Source organism: Aythya fuligula, chromosome 7, assembly GCF_009819795.1.
Source record: "Aythya fuligula isolate bAytFul2 chromosome 7, bAytFul2.pri, whole genome shotgun sequence".
NCBI lineage: Eukaryota > Metazoa > Chordata > Aves > Anseriformes > Anatidae > Aythya > Aythya fuligula.
In genome coordinates this window covers 17,570,507-17,591,858 of record NC_045565.1, presented here as the reverse complement: position 1 = coordinate 17,591,858, position 21,352 = coordinate 17,570,507, and the positions used below count along the sequence as shown (strand labels likewise).

General features: G+C 53.9%; 2 protein-coding genes across 3 annotated transcripts; one reads left to right on the top strand and one right to left on the bottom strand.

Annotated features, from left to right (window-relative positions):
• The first annotated feature begins 882 nt into the window (after positions 1–882).
• CUEDC2 (CUE domain containing 2) lies at positions 883–13,254 on the top strand. Of its 2 annotated transcripts, XM_032191616.1 has the most exons (10): positions 883–902; positions 1,354–1,454; positions 6,304–6,397; positions 7,216–7,359; positions 7,683–7,744; positions 8,941–9,074; positions 10,116–10,286; positions 10,633–10,694; positions 12,263–12,323; positions 12,737–13,254. In XM_032191616.1, exons 3-10 carry the CDS (start codon positions 6,324–6,326, stop codon positions 12,881–12,883), a joined length of 855 nt encoding a protein of 284 aa, XP_032047507.1. In that variant the 5' UTR covers positions 883–902; positions 1,354–1,454; positions 6,304–6,323; the 3' UTR covers positions 12,884–13,254. The 2 variants fall into 2 exon arrangements, with proteins under 2 accessions (XP_032047507.1, XP_032047508.1); XM_032191617.1 differs by lacking the exons at positions 883–902; positions 1,354–1,454 and adding an exon at positions 6,001–6,035.
• An 898-nt stretch (positions 13,255–14,152) lies between these two features.
• Positions 14,153–15,961, bottom strand: FBXL15 (F-box and leucine rich repeat protein 15). Its single transcript, XM_032191172.1, has 3 exons — positions 15,800–15,961; positions 14,780–15,282; positions 14,153–14,427 (listed from the first exon to the last, which is right to left on the bottom strand). The coding sequence occupies exons 1-3, from the start codon at positions 15,959–15,961 to the stop codon at positions 14,238–14,240; spliced, it is 855 nt and encodes a 284-aa protein (XP_032047063.1). The 3' UTR covers positions 14,153–14,237.
• Positions 15,962–21,352: the final 5,391 nt, after the last annotated feature.

Here is a 21,352-nt window from a genome sequence, read left to right as displayed (position 1 = left end):
ATACCTTGTTTTCACCTCAAAATTTCTCCTTTCCACCAGAAAATGTCCCGTATTTACCCCAAAATGACTCGTTTTCCCCTCAAAATGTCCCTGTTTCCCCCCAAAATGTCTAGGTTTCAGCTCAAAATGCCTTGATTTCACCCCAAAATGTCATTTTTTCATTGCAAAATGTGTTGTTTTCAGCAAAAACTGAGTTTTTTCATCTCAAAATGCCTCGTCTTGAACCCAAAAAATCTCATTTTCACCCTAAAATGCCTCGTTTTCACCCCAAAATGTCTTTTCACCCAAAAAGCCTCGTTTTCACCCCCAAAATATCTTTTCATCACAAAATGCCTTGTTTTCCTCCCAGAATGTCTTCTTTTTACCTCAAAGCATGTAGTTTTTACTCCAAAATGTCTCATTTTCACCCTAAAATTCCACGTTTTCACCTCAAAATGCCTTGTTTTCATCTCAAAACGTCGTTTTAAACACAGAATGTCTTTTTTTACCCCAAAATGTATTTTTTTCACCTCAGAACTCCTTGCTTTCACTGCAAAATATCATTTTCACCTGAAAATGTCTTGTGTTCTCCACAGAATATCTTGTTTTCACCTCAGATTGCCTTGCTTTCACTTAAAAGTATCTTGTGTTCATCTTAAACTATCTTATTTCACCTCAAAAACGTATTGTTTTCACTGCGAAATGTCCTTTTATCGCCCTCAAAAACTCGGCGGGCAACACACCCACCGCGCCGCCCCTCACAGCTCGTGCCCTCAACCAAGATGGCGGCGCGAGGAGCGGTGCCAGCCCTCCGCCGCTCTCCCCTTACGCCCGCCCGCCTCTGCGGCCGGCGGCGCCCTCCGCGGCCACGTGACGCGTTCAAGAGCGCCGCGCGGGACCGGCGGCGGCGGCGGCGCGATCAGGTGACCCCGCCAACGGCCGCTGCCTCGGCGCGGGGGGGAGCGGCGGGGCTGAGGGGCACGGAGGGGACGGGGACGGGGACGGGGACGGGGCCGGCCCGCGGGGCCCCCTGGGGCCCCCGGTCCGGGAGGGGGGGCAGCAGGGGCCCTGTGAGGGCGGCCGGGAGCAGCGCGGCCCGCCGGGCGCCACACGCGCTCCTGCGGTGCCCCGGCGGTGAGCGGGGCTCGGCGCAGAGATGGGGAATATCGGCAAAACGCCGGGGGGCAGCGGGCTCCAGGGCGCCGTGCTGAGTCCGAGGTCACCGCGTGCAGACGTTGTGCCGAGGGGTACAACGCCACCCGCGGCGGCTGGGGAGGCAGGCACAGGTGACAGCAGCCGTGCCCCAAAGCCACCACGCGCAAAGAGCAAACGTGTTCTATTCGCTGTCGGGCTAACCGAGCTGTCCTTTCCCAGGAAGGGTCCCCGGCTCCTGGCCTGTCCCCAGCAGGATGTGCTGTCGCTGCGGGCAGCGGGGTGCCCTGTGAGCACGGGCAGAGGGCAGAGGGCCTGCTCAGGTAAGGGACCAGCGGCAGCACGGCACCACCAGCCTGCAGCCACCCCACTGAGGGGGAATTCCGGCTTTGCTACCCTCCTCGGAAGGGTCTATGTTATTAACAACAGCCTTGTTGTAACGTTGTATCAGTAAGCAGCTCACTGTGCTGATGTTTTCAATGACCTCAGCCTGCTTTCCCGTAGCAGCCGTACCGTGGAGGTCCTTTCAGGGACTTCTTTAGCAGGAAAAACAAAAAACGGGCACGCCAGAACGTAAGGTGTTATGCAGCCTGGAAAGTTTTATTTCAAGTCAGCAAAGTTTCAGGAGGAAAAGTAGGTCAGTGGAATATAGCCACAGCTCTCCATCTTTCCTGCAGGTCTGATTTCTGCTTGGATGTACCAGAGACTTCCTCTGAGTTTGTATGTCACGGGCTGTACCGAGAGCTCCTTGTGTCCCAGGGGTCTCTGCTTTCCCAAGCACATACACACACACAGCTGCACACGAAGTGCCTTGTACCTTCTCATAGCAAGTGTTCAGAGAGAGCACAGCGAACCATCCCTGTTCCATTACTTACTCACTTAAGAGTAATTACTGGAACTTGAACTAAAAGAACCTTGTAAAGGTGTTATAGTCAATCCCTCAGCCAGAAAGCCTGATCATTTTTACCTAAATTTTCTCTAGCCTGCTCCGAAGGCATACAACCAAGGCCTACAACATGCATCTCCTTCCTCTTGCAGCAACCTCGACTCTTTGGTAGGCAAATTTATGATCTCATAAAAATTGATATACATCCAAATGGCAGTTCCTCTCAGCTCAGAAGCCTTTTCCTAAATTGTTCTCCTAAAGTCTATCTTGTTAATATAAAATCTAAGGCACTATAAATCATTCCCATCACATCCCATTGACCATTTAAGAATGATTACATAAATTTGAACTGAAAGTCTTCAGAAATGATCTAGCCATATGCAAACATTTCAGATTTTTCTCCTTTTTCTGAAGAAAAGCGGATTCATGTGCATTGTACAAAAAGAAGCCAACTTTTTTTGAATATAGCATAACTAGAAAAAGCAAGTTAGATCCTGTGCAGCATGATAAGCCATGCCCACATCATAATGACAAGAAATGCAGCAGGACTTTCACAGACGTATTTGAGTTGGCTGACAACTTCTGAAGTGATCTTAAAATCCGCACTGCAATTATGGCTGGAAGTTTAAAATGATGATAGCACCTTTTCAGTACAATTGTACTCCCGGGAAAGCAATTTCTCTTGCCTTTGGGTTTTAGATCATGCAGTGCGTTGTAAATCACTCCTCCACAAAACTGTGCGCAAAGGATAAGGTTTTCTAGTAAATCTCTCCCTTAACTATTGCACCACTGGAAAAAAAAAATTGGCATTTGAAGGTATATTACATAAGGTGCTTTAGGGTCCTGCGTTATGTAATTCTGAACTTGGATATATGTGGAGATGAACATGCAGCAACATAGGTTTCTTCCCTGAAGAATCCATTTAAAAATGTTTGTGCATAGGTTTTTAATCAGCTCCCTCTTTCAATACCCACCAAATCTGAAAGGCCCGAGGACACTGAGGACTTTACTTTCCACAAGCCTTGCTTGGCAGAGACCATTGTGCTTTACAGATCCCAAGAAGTTAAGTTTTGCAAGGACAGTTTATTTACCAGGGAATAAAATCACTCCTCCCAGCAATAAATGATGAAATGCAAGTGTGCCTGTCTCTCAGAAGGCTGGTGCCTGTGGTTTTATCGGAGCAGAGGTGGGTTCCCCAGGTAAAGGATGGTGACTGACCCATGAAAAAAAAATAGTTGCTCACCTTGCCTTTCTGTCCTTCATTGTAAGGCTGCTTTTGTCATTAAGGGGTTTCCTTTCTTCAAAGGCAGGCTAAAAGTGGCAGCATGGCTTCCCTGGATATAAACCTTAAATCTCAAGTGTGCTGGTGGATGGATTTGTGTGAGATGCCAGGGAGAATTTATACACAGTAGTTAGACCCTGGTGGCTTCTTTCTTCTCATAGACACAAGGAAATGGCTTTTGTTCATACACAACATAGTAACTCTGCAGGAAAGTATCTTGATATTTTCAAACCTTTCAAACCAGTATTTTTCTTGATTGTCAGAGGTTGGGGAACGGATTCGAGACCGGTTGGTAACTGGCCACCTCTACAATACCACTTCTGAATTATTTTTTCCTGTTTCTCTTGTCCCAGTCTGACACTTGCCTTTGATTAAGGAGATGAGTGACTTTGCCTGTTCTATTGATCAGAATAAATTACCAGCAGCTAATTTATGGACCTCACAAAAGTGCCTTTGACATGGGGAATTGTGCTCTGTTGTTCAGGTAATTGGGTTGTCAGGAAATGTTATTGGTTACTATGCAGCATCTCTTACAGAATATGGGCCTGTTTCATGGAAATGGACAAAATCTTTTAGGCTTCAGCTTCCAAGTAGTGAAAACTGAATAAGAAGGAAGTAAGCATTCTTGATAGAAGTGGCAGTAGGAAGAATGTTTTGACTGCTAAATGTTGATTTTCCTTCTCTCATTTCCATAAAAAGAAAATTACTTCTCTTGTGCTTGTTCATATATAAGTTTAGGGGGCTTGGTGGTTGCCAGTGTTTGCAGATTCAGCTTAAAAATTGGGAAAAAACATGCTGCTTAGGACAGTATTCTTGCCATGACTTAGATTCAAAATCTTACCGTTGGCTCTTTGATGTCTGAGAAGGATAGAACAAAGCTCACCTTTTTTTCTGGGTGTGATGCAAAGACAAACTTGTTTCTGTCGCACCACTAGAGAACATAAACAAAAAAAAAAAAAACACCACTAAACCAACAAATGGGCAGCAGGAAGGTGTTTTTACACAGAGTGGTTTTTACAGCCAGCTTCCACGCTTGCAGGCTATGACACCTGCAAAACTGATAAAAGCAAGCAAAGGATTCTCATGAGACCGAAGGAAAAAGCAGCACAGGGGCTCGCTTGGGCTCTTTGCATGAAGAGCTCCTACCTGAAAATGTTTGGGCTGTTGTTTTTCTCTGATGCTGTAAAATGGGAGTTTTCTATCTGAAATTACAGGAGGTAAAGTAACTTAAGCAGTTCCAGCTTAAAACTGAAACAGCAAACCTAATCTTTTCCAATGATGCCTTCCCTGGCTGTTCCTGCCCATGCTGTGTTTTAATACCTGCATGTTGGTCATACGGTGGTACAGCACTGATAACTCACTGTTACGGCCCCAAGTGAGAGGTGAATGTAAGGAAGGGCTTGCTTTCTTTTTTAGTTACTGGAACTGTGTCAGTGGGAAGGTTGGTACTGACACCACTAGCTGCAGGAAGGTTTGGGTAATTAGATGGCTTTTGTGTTTAGGTCTGAACCCATTGAAAATCGGGAGTTCTTCTATCAATGTCTCACTTTGTCCAGCTGCTGTGAGGAGAGGTGCAGGGAGATGCAATGTGGGATGCCATGTACCAAACAGAGCATCTTTGCATGAGTGTCACAGCTTTGTCCCTCGATATCAAATCACCAGAGCCTCAGTGTGACAGCCAGAGGCAGGTCTAGCTGGCCCGGGTGTGCTCTGTCCAGCCACAAACACAAGAGTGTACATGTAGTCTGGTGACCTGCAGTGGTGGCCGAGTGCAGTGCAGACCTCAAATGGGCCCTGAGACTGCAGATAGATCTGTCAAAATGCTGTAGTGCTTTGGCCCTTTATAGGTCCTGTATCCGCAGTGCTGAGGATGATGGGCTGGGTTTGTTTCTATCCTGCTAGCTCTGGAAGTCTCATCTCAGGAAATGCTAAAACTTTTTGATTCCATGGGAACAGCAACTGAGACTGCTCTGCTAAGTCAGTGTGAAACAGTCCTGGTCAGGTCCTGCTCTGCGTGAGATGAGGGGAGCATGATGACTTCCACAGCCTGGAAGCTTTTTGGCTGATGACCATGGCAGTTCCTGTACACGCAGGTCTAGTTTTCTTCTTCGGGAAGAACTCTGTGCTTACACGAGGAGTTTGCCCACCCCACAGCTTTGTAGACCCAAGTGGGAAGGAATGGTTGAGGAATGGCTTTTCTCCACCAGACTGAGTCCAGGCCCACCACTGATGGCTGAAGCAGGGCTGTGGGCAGCCCCCCTCTGCTGTTACTTCTGTAGGAGCTCTGTGATTCTTAGAACTCCCCTGAGAGCTTTGGGTTATCAAGTGCCCCTTGTTGCAGCTGCATTGTCTGCAGAAAGGCTCATTTATTGAGCACAACAGGCTGCTGTTTGGGCGGGATTCCACTGGCAGTCTGTGCCTGACCTGGAGACCTTTGATATTTTGGCTGGGAGACTAGTTGTCTGTGCCCTGCTTGGTATTTCCCTGTGAAATCCAGTCAAGGTTTTCCTTTCTCCAAGAGACGTAACCCTTCCTCCCACTCCCACTCATTTTTGAGTCCAAGCATCAGTGAGAACACTCTTAGCCGAAGAAAGGTCCACCCCTTCCTGCAGTGAGCGCAAGCCGCCCCTTCCCCGCTGGAGAGCACAGCGTTCCTGCTCAGGAGGTGCCTCTGAGGTCCTGCAGCTGGGCACATCTGCATTTGCAGCTTTCCTTCCTGCGCGGGACTTGTTAAATGTACGGTACAGCTGCATATTGCCAGCATCAGCGTGAGCAGGAGATGCCCAAGAGATTGGGCTACTTTGGGCTGGTATTTCCAGTGGATCCTCATAATGCTGATGTCTTTGCTGTTACCCGGGAACATCAAGCCATGCTGGAGGGGTTCATGAATTGTTCTGATGGGAAGAACACGCTTGCTTATACCATGCTTACCTTTTGATCTTGGTGATATTTTGATCTACTACATGCCTTTAAAATTACATGGAGTTTTCTTCCTCTTTTTCAGAGAGAAGGGTTTACAGAGACATGGAGCTTGAAAGAATCATTCGAGACACACTGACATGTTTCATCCAGTCCCTCATCCCTGCTGCAGACCTCAGGTATGTTGAGGTCTAATATCGTTTTAGCTTGAACTCTGCATTAATTGTCTTTCTGCACATTATGCTGAACTCTAAGTAGAATATTACAGCTCTGCCGTACTGCTTTTTCTTAAGTCAAATCCAGGATGCAGGTAATTTGCACAGGCTTTGGTATAAATCCTTGAACAACCATCTTTCAGCATTGAAACCTAGTAATGCCATTTCTTTGATGACCAAGATGATTAATTTTTGTCCAGTAATATACATAAGAATATGGAATTCCATTCATCCACAGCAATCCCACAGGGCTTTCTGAGCATGCACCACTATGTCCAGGCTCTCCCTGTTCTGAACTCTGCCTGCACGCAAAGATACAGCCACCTTGAGGCTAGAGCACAGCAGCTGGTTCTGCAGCCAGTGGCAGCAATAACACAAGTGTAGAGCAGCAAGCAGAGAATGCTGCATCCCACAGAAATTGCAACTTGACAAAATATAATGAGATCACCTAGAACAGCAGTCAACCCAGAACAGTCAGAGTTTGAGCACTTGGAATGTTTTGGGTAGTTTTAGACAGGTGCTGTGGCTTTCATTCAGTGCTGCCTAGGCAAAAGAACAGCACGCAGTATTTTCTGAACTTATCTGTGAATGCTTCCCACTCAACTACAGAGCAGCTGCTTGGCTTTACTGGTGGGACCTGCCCATAAGATACAGTCCACATAGGTTCTCCTACTGCTGTATTAGAAAGACACAAGGTTAGACAGAGTAGGCACGGAATGAGAAAGAAAAAAAAATAATCCTGTTGACCCTGCTTCCATGTCCTGTGTTCTCTTTGTCTCCAGCGGGATGGATGATGTTTTCTTTTCTTACATCACGGGTGTCCTGGAAGAGCTGGGCTCACCAGAGTCCTCTGAGGAGACGTTTGACATGGACACCTTCATAGAAATGATGGAGGCTTACATTCCGGGCTTTGCAGAGATCCCCAGGTATGAGTGCTCCTGCCTTGTACGTGCATGCCACGCAATGGGTGTCTGGACCCAACCAGCTCAATGACATGAATTCTTCTGTTGTACCCAGATGGGGAGGTGTTAGTACCAAACCTGTGCCACGATGATTAAGACAGGCATTGCCTGAATACATAAATGCTAATCCCAGTATAGTTTGCAAGCTAGGTCCTTGGCTGTCTTAAACGCCAGTTTTGTTTATTGGACTTCCCATTAAACCTTGTCTTTCTATAAAGAGGTAGTCAAGAAGGAGAGGCTAGTGCTTTTATTCCTCACACTAATTATTCAGCTTCTGTCTCTTGCAGTGGGGATGTTTGTGAAATGATGTTCTCTCTCTCAGAAAGGCTTGGTGAAGCACGCAACAAAGGTGAGTTACACGGTTTCAGTACAAGCAAGTATATTCTGCACATTTTCAGTCTTAGTGTTTGGAGTTGAGCAGTGTCACAGCATAAAACAATCTAGTTTGCAAAACTTAGGATCTTACAGGCTAGCCTGAATTGGTTGACTTTTTTTTTCTTTATAATTTTCAGCCAGGTTTTTGATGTAAATACACAGGAGGCTTGAGTCATACGGAGTACTGTCCAAGAGGCTGGGGTGAAAAACACTTGACCAGATCTCTAAACACCTCTGTTGAGATAAAATCCAGAGTAAAAAGAAAGTCATAGCAGATACAGGGATGTTTGCCAAAATTCTGCTATAGGTTAATCCTGAAAGTGAGATTTCTACCTCCTCTGATAGCCATCTGATTAACAGATAGTACTGCTGGGCAGCCCATTTCAGGTGCATCACAAAATAGAGATTAGACTTTGAGCATACTCAGAGCTCACTTCCCATTCACTCACGATCCACGTCACAGACGCAAAATCAGCTGTGATGTGCTCTCTGGCCTGTGTTATGCAGGACTGCAGAAGACTACTGCAGTAAGCACTTTCTGATCTCAGTGCTCACAGGTCAGCTGGATAGCTATACTAAGCAGCCCCAAAGGCAGTTCCTGTTGGAGAGCAGACAGGTGAAGTGCCTGGATATTAAACCATACATAACAGGTTGGGTTTTGCCTGTCTAACAACATCACTGCTGCCTTACCAGGAGCCAGAAGGCTACACCATGTAGAACAGACAATCCTTTTATCTTGCTTGCTGCTTTCTTGAACTTGACAAAACCTACTGCTCTGCTCTGGTGCCCCTCATCCTACCCTTTGAGGATCCTGATACAGCCTGCACGTGGAAGGAGAGCGCCATCCCAGCTTTAGACAAGATAGAACAGAGGTGAAATCCTTACAGAGACACAGAACGAACCTGTAAAAAGAGATGCATCAGAGTAAGCTGACCACAGGATGCACTGGGTCACACACAGGCTGGAACCACCATTGTGTATTCCTAAACTTAAAATCAAAGTGATGCCTTAGTTCAGTGAAGGCAGGAGGAACAGTAGCGGTTCCCAGTTTTGTAATTTAAAAGGGATTTACTTTGGCAAATGATGTACTAGCAATCTAATGCTAACAGAAAGCACAGAGCTCTGGCCTCTGTGGGGCTGTTGCTCAGTACATACCACTGTGTCTTTAAGAGAAACCTGGCCAAAAGGCTGCTGAACCCAGGAGTGAAGCACCCTCTGAAGACCTGACCAAGGGCCAGGAGCCTGGAGCTGGAGCCTGCAATGGGGAGAGGCTGTGCACTCCAACAGACAGAGCCGAGGCCCAGGTATGTCCACGCCACAGAGAAGCAGGGTGACAGCGTCACCTAGCACTAGGCTGTCAGCAACACCTCAGTCATTTTCTGGCTCCGACAGGAAGCACAGCACAGGCTGTGACACAGCGTCATTGATGCCTGTGATCTCCCCCATTGCGTGGCCTGAGCAAGACAGCGTCAGTAAGCGGAACAAGAAAATTAAGTGCTGCCAGAAGAGCATGAGCCATCACTCTGGCTCATCCTTCCCTGTCCTGAGGTAGTAGGGCAAGAGAGAGCTTGTCCCAGGGCTCTCCAAGATCCTACAGCAGTGCAGTAAGGATGCCTCTACAGCAATAGCCAGGCTCCACCCCACTTCACCCCATTCCACTCACCTCAGTTGACAGTTTGAGCCTGATCACTCCCCGGCTGTGATGCGGTTTCTAGTAGCCACACCTGTGTCAGTCCTGAAGACACCGGTCCCACCCACAGCGACCTGTGCTGTATACATGCTGAGCTGAACCACACAGTCATTGGCACGGCAGTCTTGATCCCGCAGCTCCAGTCAGCGTGCCCCATGCTGCAGGCACTGCAGTGCCTAGTAGGCCCCCCACCTCCTTACCCCAAAGCTCTGCTTGCTGTTTCTCCAGTACTGGCGTCTTACTGCTCTGCAGTTCAATCCTTCTGTGTCCACGGCCTTCTAGGAAATGCTGCTGCTGTGCTTCCTTCTGGTGTAGCTGCAGGTCCCCATGCTTAGGAGTGTCATCCCTTTCCGATCAAAGGGCACATAACCTCAGAAGGGGAGGAGTTCAAGCATTTGAACCACAGTGCCCAGGAAGTTCACTCCTAGGGGATAAATAGCAGGCCTACACAGGTGAGGGAACAGAAATCCTATTTTAAAGGCTGAAGTAGGGAAGAGATTAAGGGATGCTTTGTCCTTGCAGATACAATTCCCTTTTAGCTTCAGGAATAGGATTTACAGTCACTCTTTAGCTGAATGCTCTCTCTCATTAAAAGGCAAATTGAATTTTCTGACTTGATGCAAAATCAGAGCTTTGTCTCTCTTGCTCCAACTAGGAAGGCGACGACTTGAAGAATGGCACAGAGCTGCTACTGGAGATGTTCCCTGCCTGTACTGTGAGCCAGGCAGAGAAGGCACTAGCCATGGCCCTGGGGAACTTGGAGGAGGCAGTGCAGTTAATTGTGGAAGAGAAGGTGGAAATTGGCCCAGCAGGTGCAAGTGTGAAGGTAACGTGCTCTAAGCTGGGCAGCACCGAGCCGAAGAGCTGTGCAGAGCTCAGATAAAGACAGGTATCCCAGCTGCCCACCACGAATGGGAACTTTGACTGCAGGAACTTTCCACGCTCCCAGCGATGGACCAGGAAAATCACCCAAAACACCCCCCTCTCCCTCCCTCAGCTCTCCAAGTACAGGCTGTGCCTACACCCAGCCAGCACCACGGAGCTGCGCGAGGCACCCCGCTTCCCCCACGGGCTGGGAGTACTGCATCAGCAGCTGGACTGGGCTGAGCTAGCAGGGCAGCTGCGCACCCTGTGTGTTCTGCTACTTACACACCTGCTTTGTCTCCTCCCAGGAACTGGCACGGCCCCGCAGAGTACCTAACCATGAGGAACTGAAGCAGGTTATCTTACAGAAGTAAGTACCCAAAGAACCCCATATTCTGCTCACAATAAAGGAGATAGCTGATTCACATGTAGCTGAAAGATCTACGCACAAGTATGACCTTTGGCTGGGAAAAGAGGTTGGGGTTTCTTTCAGAGCCCTGGCACACAAACAGCTTACCTCCATCAGCTGGGTCACAGCACTGGCTGTGTGTGAGGTTTCAACCTCCTGCAGGCATACCGTAAATCACAGCATTGTCAGCTGAGGCCCCAGTTAAAGGTTCAAGGCACAAACATCAGGCCGCAGCTCAGGTAACACGTGGTGCCTTGTAGAACTACAGCAGCTCATTCATGCCTCCATCCTTGGAGACAGTCCAAACAAGTCTAAAGATATCTTTAAGAGACTGTACAGCAACATTGGGAAGATCAAATCTCAGTTGCTGAAGGTGTGAATTCAATGCATTTAAAGAAACCACTCTAAAGACTCCCTAAAGACTTCTGGGGAATGAAAGTGGCTTTAGATTGGTTTACCTTTATTCATGTCCAAAAGCATTTTATTCTCAATAGAAAACCCACAGTATGGTTTAATCGATCCACTTAAAGATCTTGGCTTTCATGAGTATTCTTCTGTGGGCATGCAGTTTCCACGTGTCTGTCCAGCCAGTCTATCCATCAATCTTTTCCACCACTTCACATGCTTATCAGTGAGGGAACAAACAACTGATGGTCTGGGGAAGATAAAGCAAGGCAGAATAGCATCCAGACAGAATTAACAGTCCCTGTCCTTGCTGGTCTTCTGTGCAGGCTTCTTTCAGAGTCAAATGCAAGGGAACAGAGAAAAAAAAAAAAAAAAAAAAACACCAGCTGATAGTTACGTTTCTAGGAACTTCACTTTAATGACGTTTTGGCAACATCCTGTACTTTAAACATTGTTCAAGCACAGGTACAGAGAGCAGATCACCATAGTTGAAGATACATGGGAACAACTGTGCTAACTACTGAGGGAGAAGGCATGGCCAGCTGTGCTGCCCACCTGTGAAACCAGCTCCAGTACCTCAGCAGTACAGCAAGCGAACACTTGGGCCCTGACGTTTCAATTAAATAGGGAAAGAGGTGATGCTTTTACAGAGTTGTTTCCAGCTCAAATTTGTTTCCTAGACAAGTACTACATAGTGTGAAAGGCATACCATCTCTTCAGGGCAAAAGCAACCAGTTTGGCCCTCTGATTTTACCTCATCTCCTTTCGCTGCCATCACTCAGACTGAAAAGGAGCAAAGCTACCCCAGTGGCAGAGCATGCCAGACCGCAGCACTTCTCCATTTTACAGAGACTAACCACATTCTCAACAGCCTGAGCTTTTCATACCATTCACTTAGGGCCAAGGATGCTACTCCAGGAGAATCCTGCTGGATTCCCACCAGAATGATGACACACTTCTTGCCCATGTCATCCAAAGGGGAACCTTAAACACTCCTAGCTGCAATCTAGGCAAGTAGGACACGTTGCACAGCCACAGACCAGCCAGGAAAAAAAAGATGTAGGTTGTGAATAGCCCTAGGCAATGCACATTGCAGCATTCACCAAATGCTTCTTGTGTTTCAGATACATGATGGTGGATAGTGCAGAAGATCAGAAAACACATCGGCCAGCTCCACCAAAAGAGGTGAGAAGAGAGCAGTTCCTTCTCACCCAGAGTTTGAATGCCTTTGGCTACAAGGTTTAAAGAGCAGACCGCGAGTCCAAAGAGCAGAGGCAGTCCCAAGGCAGGAACATTCACAGAGCCACTAGAGAGCAAAAGGGAAGGTTAGTTTACAAAAGAGAAGGTTAGTTTAGTCACCGCAGGGTCTGTCAGTACCTACCACTGACTAGCATGGTTCCTGCTCTGCCATCCCTCCCTCCCTCCCCCCTGTCCAACAGCTTTGTTTACCTTTCTAGCCAAGATTCCCCACAAAAAGGACAGGTAACTCCTCCCAACCTAGTCTTGCTGTTCCTCCACCCCCAAACACAGCTTTCCTTATGCTTGTCCCTTTCCTTTCCCCAGCAGCCATCCACTTGGTGTTTGTCTTTCCTCTCCAGGCTCCCAAGAAGCTGATCCGCTATATCAATAACCAGGTGGTGAGTACAAAGGGAGAGAGGTACAAAGACATCAAGAAGCCAGAGAGCGAGGAGATGAAGAAAACTTACATCAGCCTCAAACCAGCCAGGAAGTACAAGTTCCACTGACAGCCAGGTCCTCCTGCTCTTCAGCCTCCACCTCGCTGGCCAGGCGTGGGAGGAAGGACACGTGGCACTAGGGGACTAGAGAGGGGACTCCTCCACCCCACCCACCACTAACTGGAACTAACCTGGGAGCCAGAACACTGCTTTCAGCTTCCTGAACTAACCCAGCTGACAAGGACAAGCCTCTCCGGGGGTAGCTGTCCTGCCCCCAGGGGCACACCACAGCAGCTAGCGGGGGCCTGGGCATTCTCTGCTATTCCTTGCATGGGACGTTCTTAGATCTAAGATGTGGCTTGTGGTTTTGCAGCAAGCTTTTTAGAAGTCTGTGTGCACTCCTGCTTTGAGTGCAAGTGCCAATAAAGATGATGCAAACTGGTGTGTAGTTCAGCTGCACGTGCTTTACAGACTCTGCCTCTAATCCCTCCTGGGGCAAAAGACAGGAACTGGGCTCTCCCTGCCAAGACAACCTGCAGCGCTCAAAAAACTCCAGCCGACAGTACGGACAGGGCCCCTGCCATTTCTCTTCACCATTGAATGTGGACACTATGGCCACACAACATAGAGCGGGATGTAGAAGCAGGCTGGGGCACTACTGAAATGTAATTCAGAATCTGGAAGAAACAAATGGTGATGACCAACTGCTCTCAGTGACAGCACAGCTAGGTTTGGTGCTCTTCCTCTGGTGAAAGCGTGTTTAGGAGCATGTTCCCCTGGGAAACAACGGCCTTGCACCCGCCTAACCCAGCGCCCCGTGGCAAGGAGCTAGGTCTGCACATACAGGTTGCCACGCTGCACCACACCAGGCCTCTGGTGCCAGGCTAGCCAGGGCTACAGGCTGGAGCTGGGCTGGCACTGTCCTCCTCCCAGAGCTCAGAGGGGCCCACCCTCTCCCAAGGGGAGAACTGGCAGCTTTTCTCCATTCTGCTCCAGCTGGCCTGATTTGGTCTCAACAGCTCCGCTGGCATGCCCTGCACGCCCGCCCCAGGGGACAGCAGTCCACAGTCCCCAAACTCCCGTGCTCTCTGGACAGCTGCCACTTGGAGATTTAAAATACAACAAAAAAATAAATCCTGACTATTAGCTGGTCTAGCCAAGGCCTGTTCAGCACCACGGTGTTCCCACAAGTCCCTCGCTCTCTCCACACCGCTGCAGAGGGAGTTACTTTCCCAGGAGGCACCAACAGAGCTCACTCACAATCACGCAGCGGCTGTTAAACAGCCCCAGAGACGAGAGTGAGCCCCTCTCGGGCCAGCCTCACCAGCAGGACCAACCTCTCCCTCTGCACGTCTCAGCAGCACCCGGCTCCGGCATCCTCCGGGGATCCCAGCGAGGTGTTGGTCCCCCCTCCCCAGCAGTCCTAGATCTGGAGGTTAATGAAAGGGGCGAAGCCAGCCATGTCCTGCAGGAGAACGAGAGCCGTCTGCGGCAGAGGCTCCACATCCAGCTCCACTCCACGGCTTCGGAGGACGCTCAGGCTGGACTCGGCCACGTTGTGGCAGTGCTTCACCTTCAGCGAGCGCAGCTTGGGGCAGTACTCAGCCAGGACCCTGCCGAGAAAGAGCGCATATGGGTTGCAGGCCAGGACTCCTGAGAGCACAGTTCCCAGCTCACCTTCCTCTGCTCCCCGTGCCACACGTGCACCATCCTTTGGGAACAGTGCTGCGGCAGTCTGAGAGGAACTCAAGCAACACAGTCAGATCCCCAAACTATCTCCATGACACGCCAGGGAATTTGCTTTTAGCAGCACATATCACCTCTCCTGAATGCCTTGCCAGTGGCTTCTCCCCCAAATTGCACTCTAATTGCTCTCGGCATGAAGCAATCTGGCTTCCCCCCCCAGTCTCTTACCCACACCCCAGCCACCTGCCTTCCCCACCCAGCTTCCCCGTTGCTCAATACCTGATGGAGTCATTCTTGACTCGCAGACACCCGGTGAGGTCCAGGTGCTCCAGCTCGGGGCAGCACTTGGCGGTCTCCTCCACAGCCACGTCGCCCACGTTGGCGTTGACAGCCAGCGACAGGGACTTGAGCCTGCCGCACTTCTGCACCAGGTAGCAGATGGCCTCGTCCTTCAGCTGCCGGCAGGCCGTCAGGTCCACGGCCTCCAGCGCCTTGCAGTGGTCGGCCAGGCTGCGCAGGGACAGGCTGTCCACCCACTCGCAGTGGGCCAGGGAGAGCCGCCGCAGGTTGGGGCAGCTCAGCGAGATGGCCATCAGCGCCTGGCAGCTGAGCTGGGTGCAGCCCTTCAGCTGGATGTGCTGCAGGTGCTGGTTCTGCCTGATGACCGGCAGCAGCTCCCCGTCCGTCAGCCAGGCCGAGCAGCTCTGCAGCGCCAGCTGCTGCAGCACCTTGTTGTCCTGCAGCAGGGTCAGGAAGGCGGCTCTGGGGATGGCGGGTGCGATCTGCGGGGGGAACACGGGGATAACAGGGCTGCTGAGAGCGCGCCGAGCCTGATGCTGAGCTCCCTGAGACCCGCTCCCCTCCTCTCGCCCACGGTGGCACAGAGGTGCCCAAAGCCCCTTTCCCGACCCCAGGGCAAGCCCTGCTGCCCCGGCTCTCCCCCACTCAGCAGCAGGTACTGCCACAGGGTGCTCCCTGCTCCTTCCCTTGCCTCTGCATTTATACACTCGTGCTGAGCTCCACGTCCCTGCTCTGCAACCACCGTGCCAGAGCACCCTGTGTGTTTCAGGACACCGCTGCCTCCCCAGGGCCCGCACAGGCTGCGCCCACCCCACGGCAAGGACCGGCCGTGGCCGTGCCGCCCCCGCTGCCACCAGCCTGCCGAGGAGGGCGGCATTGCTGGGCCCTGAATCACCGCCTCTCCTCCCCGAGCGCGGCCGCCCAGCCGCGGGGCCAGCAGCCCGGGCCCACCGCCCCCACCATCGCCCCCAGCCCCGTGCCGTGCCCTCCCCGCGGTACCTGCGCGGAGTCGAAGCGCCGCATGTTGGCCAGGTAGAGGCGGACGAGCTCGCGGAAGGCCCTGCTCACCCTCCGCAGGCTCAGCAGCTGCCGCAGCGGCAGGAGGCGCAGCACGTGCGGCACCAGCACATCCTCCCAGGGCAGCGCCAGCAGCCCGCTCATGGCCGAGAGCGGGGCCGGGACCACCGGGAGCGGGACCGGGACCGGGACCCAGCGGCAGCGGCACCCGGAGCGGGACCCGCGGCTCGGCTGCCGGCGCCGCAGTGACGTCACGCGGAGGGCGTGTCCCGCGCCACCGCCCCGCCCGGCGCGGGGAAAGCGGGCGGCCCCGCGCATGCGCGGTGCGCGGCGCTGTCCGTTCAGCACCGGGGCAGGGCAGGGTTTTAGGGCCGGGTTTTAGGGCCGGGCTCGGCGTGCGCGGGGGGGGGGGCAGCCGCCCTCCTGCCCTGCGCCCCCCGGGGGGCACCGTCCCGACACTGCCACGCCGGAGCCCTTGCCCCGTGCCCGGGCTCGCTGCCCCGTTCCCTCTCCACACGTGCAGATGTTCCCCCTTGGCCCCACCTGAGGGTTCCCGAGCCGTCCTGCAGTAACTGACCCGCTCCCTGGGCTGTGTGCCCGGGCCGTGCTGCCCCTCCCGCCCCCGGCACCCCCTGCCCGTCTCACCTCTCACCTCTCTCCCCGCGACCCTGGAGGCGGAGGGCAGGGGCTTGCTGCAGGGCGAGGCAGAGCAGCCCCACAGCTCCTTGCTGCAGCACCACATGTGTCCTGGGGGGCTGCACCACAGAGCTGCACATTTGGGTTGTTTCAGCCTAAATTCACCTCCCTGGTGCGGCGGCTTCTGGGGCCCTGAGCAGCCCCCTGGCCCCCAGGCTGCTCCCTCCCCAGGGAGAGCACTCCCCCCAGCCAGAACCCGCCGACTGCTTTCCTCCAAGACCATATTTTCCCTGAGCATCTTTTCACCAAGAGGTACTCCCACACAACTGTTCCCTTAACGGCTGTGTAGGGAGATTATTTATGGCTCCAACTGCGCTGGGGCCCCACCTCCCACATCCCCAGGACAAGTTTTACCACGCTGGCGTTCTTGCCTTCGTCCCGATGGAGCGATGCTGGTGCTGGCAGGCACCCCGGGGCCGCGTCCTCACCCACCCTTAGCAGGTGAGTGCCACCCCCGTGCCGGGGAGCAGAGGGCAGCCAGAGCCAGGGGCTGCCCACGTCTCCCTGCTGGGGACCTGGGATGGCAGGAGGGCCCTGCTGCTGATCTGTTACCGCCTCCGGGCCTGGGTGAGCGCCGGAGCAGCATTTCTGTGCTGAGCATCAAGGAGGGGGGTTTGCACCATTTATCCCCAGCCACCAGCCCGGTGGAGTAACAGATAAGTGCAGCAACCCATTGCAGACTCGGCTTATGCTGCAGTGGGTTTTTAATATCTAGCGAGGATGTGGTTGGGTGTTGGCACAGAAGGGATTAATTAGAGCCGTGTAGTTAAGCCCTGGCCCCGAGGGAACACACACGACCTCACCGGTTGCCCCGGAGCCCTCGGTGTGGAGACAAAGGGAGCTCTGCTGCCTCGCCTCCCCCGGGACTCCTGCAGGGCCAGGCTCTCCATGGCCATGGTGCTCACCCCAGCTGGGTGAGGGGCTCCCACCCGCCTCACAGCCATGCCTGCGCTGGCAGGTCCACCGAGGCCAAAGCACAGCCCCAGAGCCTTCAACAGCAGAGGGACGTGCCGGGGGTCGTGCCGTGGCTCCAGTTAGGCTCTCCCAAGGAACAAGTTGCTCACCGGGCTGCTCCGCTGACACCCAGACCCTTCTGGGCTCGGCAGGGACGGGAGCACCGCAGGGCTGTGGAGGTGAGCAAGGACAAAGCCGGCAGTAGCTACACAGAGCTCTGGCTGGGCTCGGGGAGCTGGCAGAGACCAGGAGGTGGAAGGGACGGCGTGGGGCTGGAGAGGCTCCTGCAGGATTTGGTGCCAGGTGACAGCGAGCACAGGGGCTTCTGCTCTGGAGGCGTAGGGCTGCGGGAAGGCGAAGGGCTGCAGCCAGGGGCAGAGGAGGGTATGGGAAGCAATGGAGCCAGCAGGGCGCAGGTGTGGCTGGCCCCGGTGTGGGCACGCCAGGAGAGCTCTGAGCTCTTCCACTTGGTTAAATTTGTCGTTCCGGCGGCGGCTTAGAGAAAAGCCTCCACCCCCCCCTCCCACCGCCCTCCTGCCATCAAGAAGCTGCTGAAGGAATCAGGTCGCTGATCCCGCGGCAGCGAGGCCCCTAATTAGCCCAGCTTTGCTCAAGCCGGCCAGGAAAGCCGTCAGCGTGCGAGGCAGCTCGGGGACCCGCGGTCCCCGGCGTGGGGGAGACGGGCTGTGCAGGCAGGAGCCTGCAGGAGGAGGGGAGAAAATGGCAGTGCTGCCATGCATTAAAGATGAGGGGAGCGTGCTGCTTCCTCCCGGTGTCCTCGTGAGATGGGGACACGCTTCTGGGTGACGGTGAGGGCAGGTGGGCACGGAGCCGGGCTTGCCCTCGGCCAGGAGAGCAGCACGAAGGGGCAGCTCCCCCAAATTCCTCCTGAGGACACTGCGGGCATGCGAGGCACCGGCTCTCCTGGGCCTCTCCCCTCTCGCACGCGTGGTAACGATGGCTGGGCTGGCTAATAAAGTGCTCTTTAATCGCGCATCGATCGGGCAGCGAGTGCTGGCTGCCAGCCACCGCGTGCAGGCCGTGGCCGGGTCCCCACCGCCGCGCCGCTGTCCCCGTGCGGGATCCGTGCGGGACGCGTGGGGTGGCGGCTGGGTTTCTCTTCCCATCCTTGAGGTTTCTTGCAGGTGGGGTGGCGTTTCCCACCCGTGGGCAGCCCGGGCGGCCGGGACCCGTGGCACCTTTGGGGTTTTGTGCCCGCGCTCCCCGGGCAGCGGTGCCCTGCGGGTGCCCGCGGCGGGTGGCACAGGGACGCGCGTGGGGCCGGGGTCACGGCGCTGCCCCGGGACGCGCACCCCGGGGATGCTCCCGGGGGCCACCGCCGGTCCCGGTGCCACCGGGGGGGGCGGGACGCGGCTCCCCGCGGGGCTGCCATTGGCTGCCGGGGCTGTCAGCGGGGCGGAGTGACGGCCCCGCGCCGGGATTAGCGCGGCGGGGAGCGGCGGGCTGGGGACGGTGGCACCGCGCCGAGCCGTGCCGGTGGCACCGAGCCGTGCCGTGCCGTGCCGTGCCGTGCCGTGCCGTGCCGAGCCGAGCCGAGCCGGAGCCGAGCCGGAGCCGGGCGGCAGCATCGCGGAGCAGCGGAGGATGCGGCGGCGGCGGCGGTGCCGGTAACGGCGGGGCTGGGGGCGGGTGGCCGCGGAGGGGCAAGGCGCAGCACTTGCGGGTCGCGGCCGTGGCGGCGGGGCTGCGGGGACGGCGGGGAGCGCCCGGCCGGGGGCTGCGTCCTCGCTGGGTGTCACATCCACTGATCCCGGCCACACGCCAGGTGCGGGGCGAGGGAGGACGGGCGGAAGGCGCGGGGGGAGCACAGGTCCCTGCCCTTCCCTCCGGTCTCTACCCCGTTCTTTGCCCCTTAAAAAATAAAAAATACAAAAATAAAGATGGTTGTTCCCTCGCATTCCCCACGCGTCTCGCGTGGGTGTGCGCTTCCCCCGCAGCACAGCACCGCCCGGCGCCTGCTGCTTCCCCCTCGCCGCCCCGCTCGGCACCGGCACGGCGCAGGGGCCAGCAGGAGCCCCCGGCCACCCCCTGGGCTGCTGAGAAGCTGGGAGCAAGTTTGTTGTGCACCTGAGAGGCTGCACTGGGAAATGAACCCCCCACCCCGCTGTGAAGCCCCCCACCGCCACGCTGCAGCTCCCGAGTTTTTCTCCCTGGCCGCGTGTCCCCGCTGCTCGTGGCTCCTTTCCCTTCACACGGCAGCGGGACCAGCAAGGCCCCCCAGGTGCCTTTCAGCCCAGCCCCATTCATCACGGTGCTTTAAAGAGCATCGTTTTGATTCATGATTCAAATCGGCAAGCAGGAAGCCTCAGCTACATCATTGATTTTTCATCGCGGTTGCGTTTGTGCTTTTTACCTTTCATTATTTAAGAAAGGCTCACTCCGCTGGATGGAGTAACAGGCTGGCTCCGGTGCCTTGCAGACGGCGTGGCCTTTGCTACGAGTGTGATGATCCTCCCTCGATAACCAGGAGGACACGCTGTGCTCATCCCATTTATTTTAGCAATAACTCGTGTACATGGAGATAGGCTGTTTTTTATAGATTTGTTATGTTACAGTGGGTGCTGGCTATTTTCTGCTGATAACTTTTTCCCTTGGCATGTGTGTCAGTCCACATTTAGATAAAAAGTGGAATTTCATCTGAAATATATAAACCCAGCATTTTTGTTATTTATCAGTTAAGCAACCTTGAATGTGAATATAACCATAACAGGGGAAAAGATTGTAAAAACAGCAACTGACATCTTAAACAGAGAATATTTTCTGCAGCGAGTGAATTGCAGACTGCTGCTGCTCTGTAGGAGCCAATTTTTTCAGAAGTGTAGTAGTGCAGATAGAGAGGCGCCCGCCCCATGTGGGTAATTTGGGCTATTTTATTAAGAGTTATGTCTCTGCATCCCTCGAGCCTAAACACCACTGAAAATCCAGTCCTATGCCCTTCAGTTTAATCCTATCTGGTTTGCACTGAGAAATGGGGAGAAGAAATCATGCTTTCCTCCATTTGCAACTAGCATCTGGTTTCTTGCTTTCAAGTGGCGAGATCCAAGTGCGGGAACGAGCACCTCTGCATGTGGGGAAGCCAAAAGCCGCCAAGGCAGAACCTTTGCTGTGCACCAGGAGTTCAGAGGAGCCTGGGGAAAGCTGAGTCCACATGTTAGCTGCCCTGTGAGAAGGACCAGTGCAGGCAGCACTGAGGGTGTTGGCACCTACCTTCCCCTGCATTGCCTCGGCACGCTGGGGTGACAGGGATCCCCAGCAGGGGAGCAGTCCTGAGGCAGGGGCAGGTGAGCCGGGGTCGTGTTGCTGGCACAGGCACGCTTGGCCCCCCCAGGGCAGGACTGTCTCAGCCACTGCGTTTTGGATCTGCTGGTGTTGACAGCTCTGTCTGTGCCACGGATCGCGGCTGCAGCATGTGACGGGGTGACATACTTTACAACACAAGTTGACCTCCAAAGAGACAGGCTTCTTGCTCATGCTGATGGTGTCAAACTCCTTCAGTGAGTGTAATCTGGGGATGTCTCCGTGATCCAGGGTATTCCCCCTTGTTGAGGTGATTTTAGGTGGCTACAGGCAGTAAAAGTATTCGGCAGCATGCTCTCCCACCCTGTCTGGGTGGTGCTGGTCTACAGGGGCAGCGCCTGAGCATCCAGGGGACCCAGGGAAGGAAGCAAGCCCCTGGTGTGCCCAGAGCCTGGGCGAGGAGCTGCTGGTGTCCCCGCGGTGGGGCTGGTGTGATGGGCGCTGTCTGCCTGCGAACACCTCATGCTTCCTGCTGCAGGAGGGAGCTCGGGCAGGGCTGTCTCACCTGGAGCTCCTTCTGAGCTGAGCTGCCATGAGGACAGGGCACCCACCCTTTGTATGTCCTCT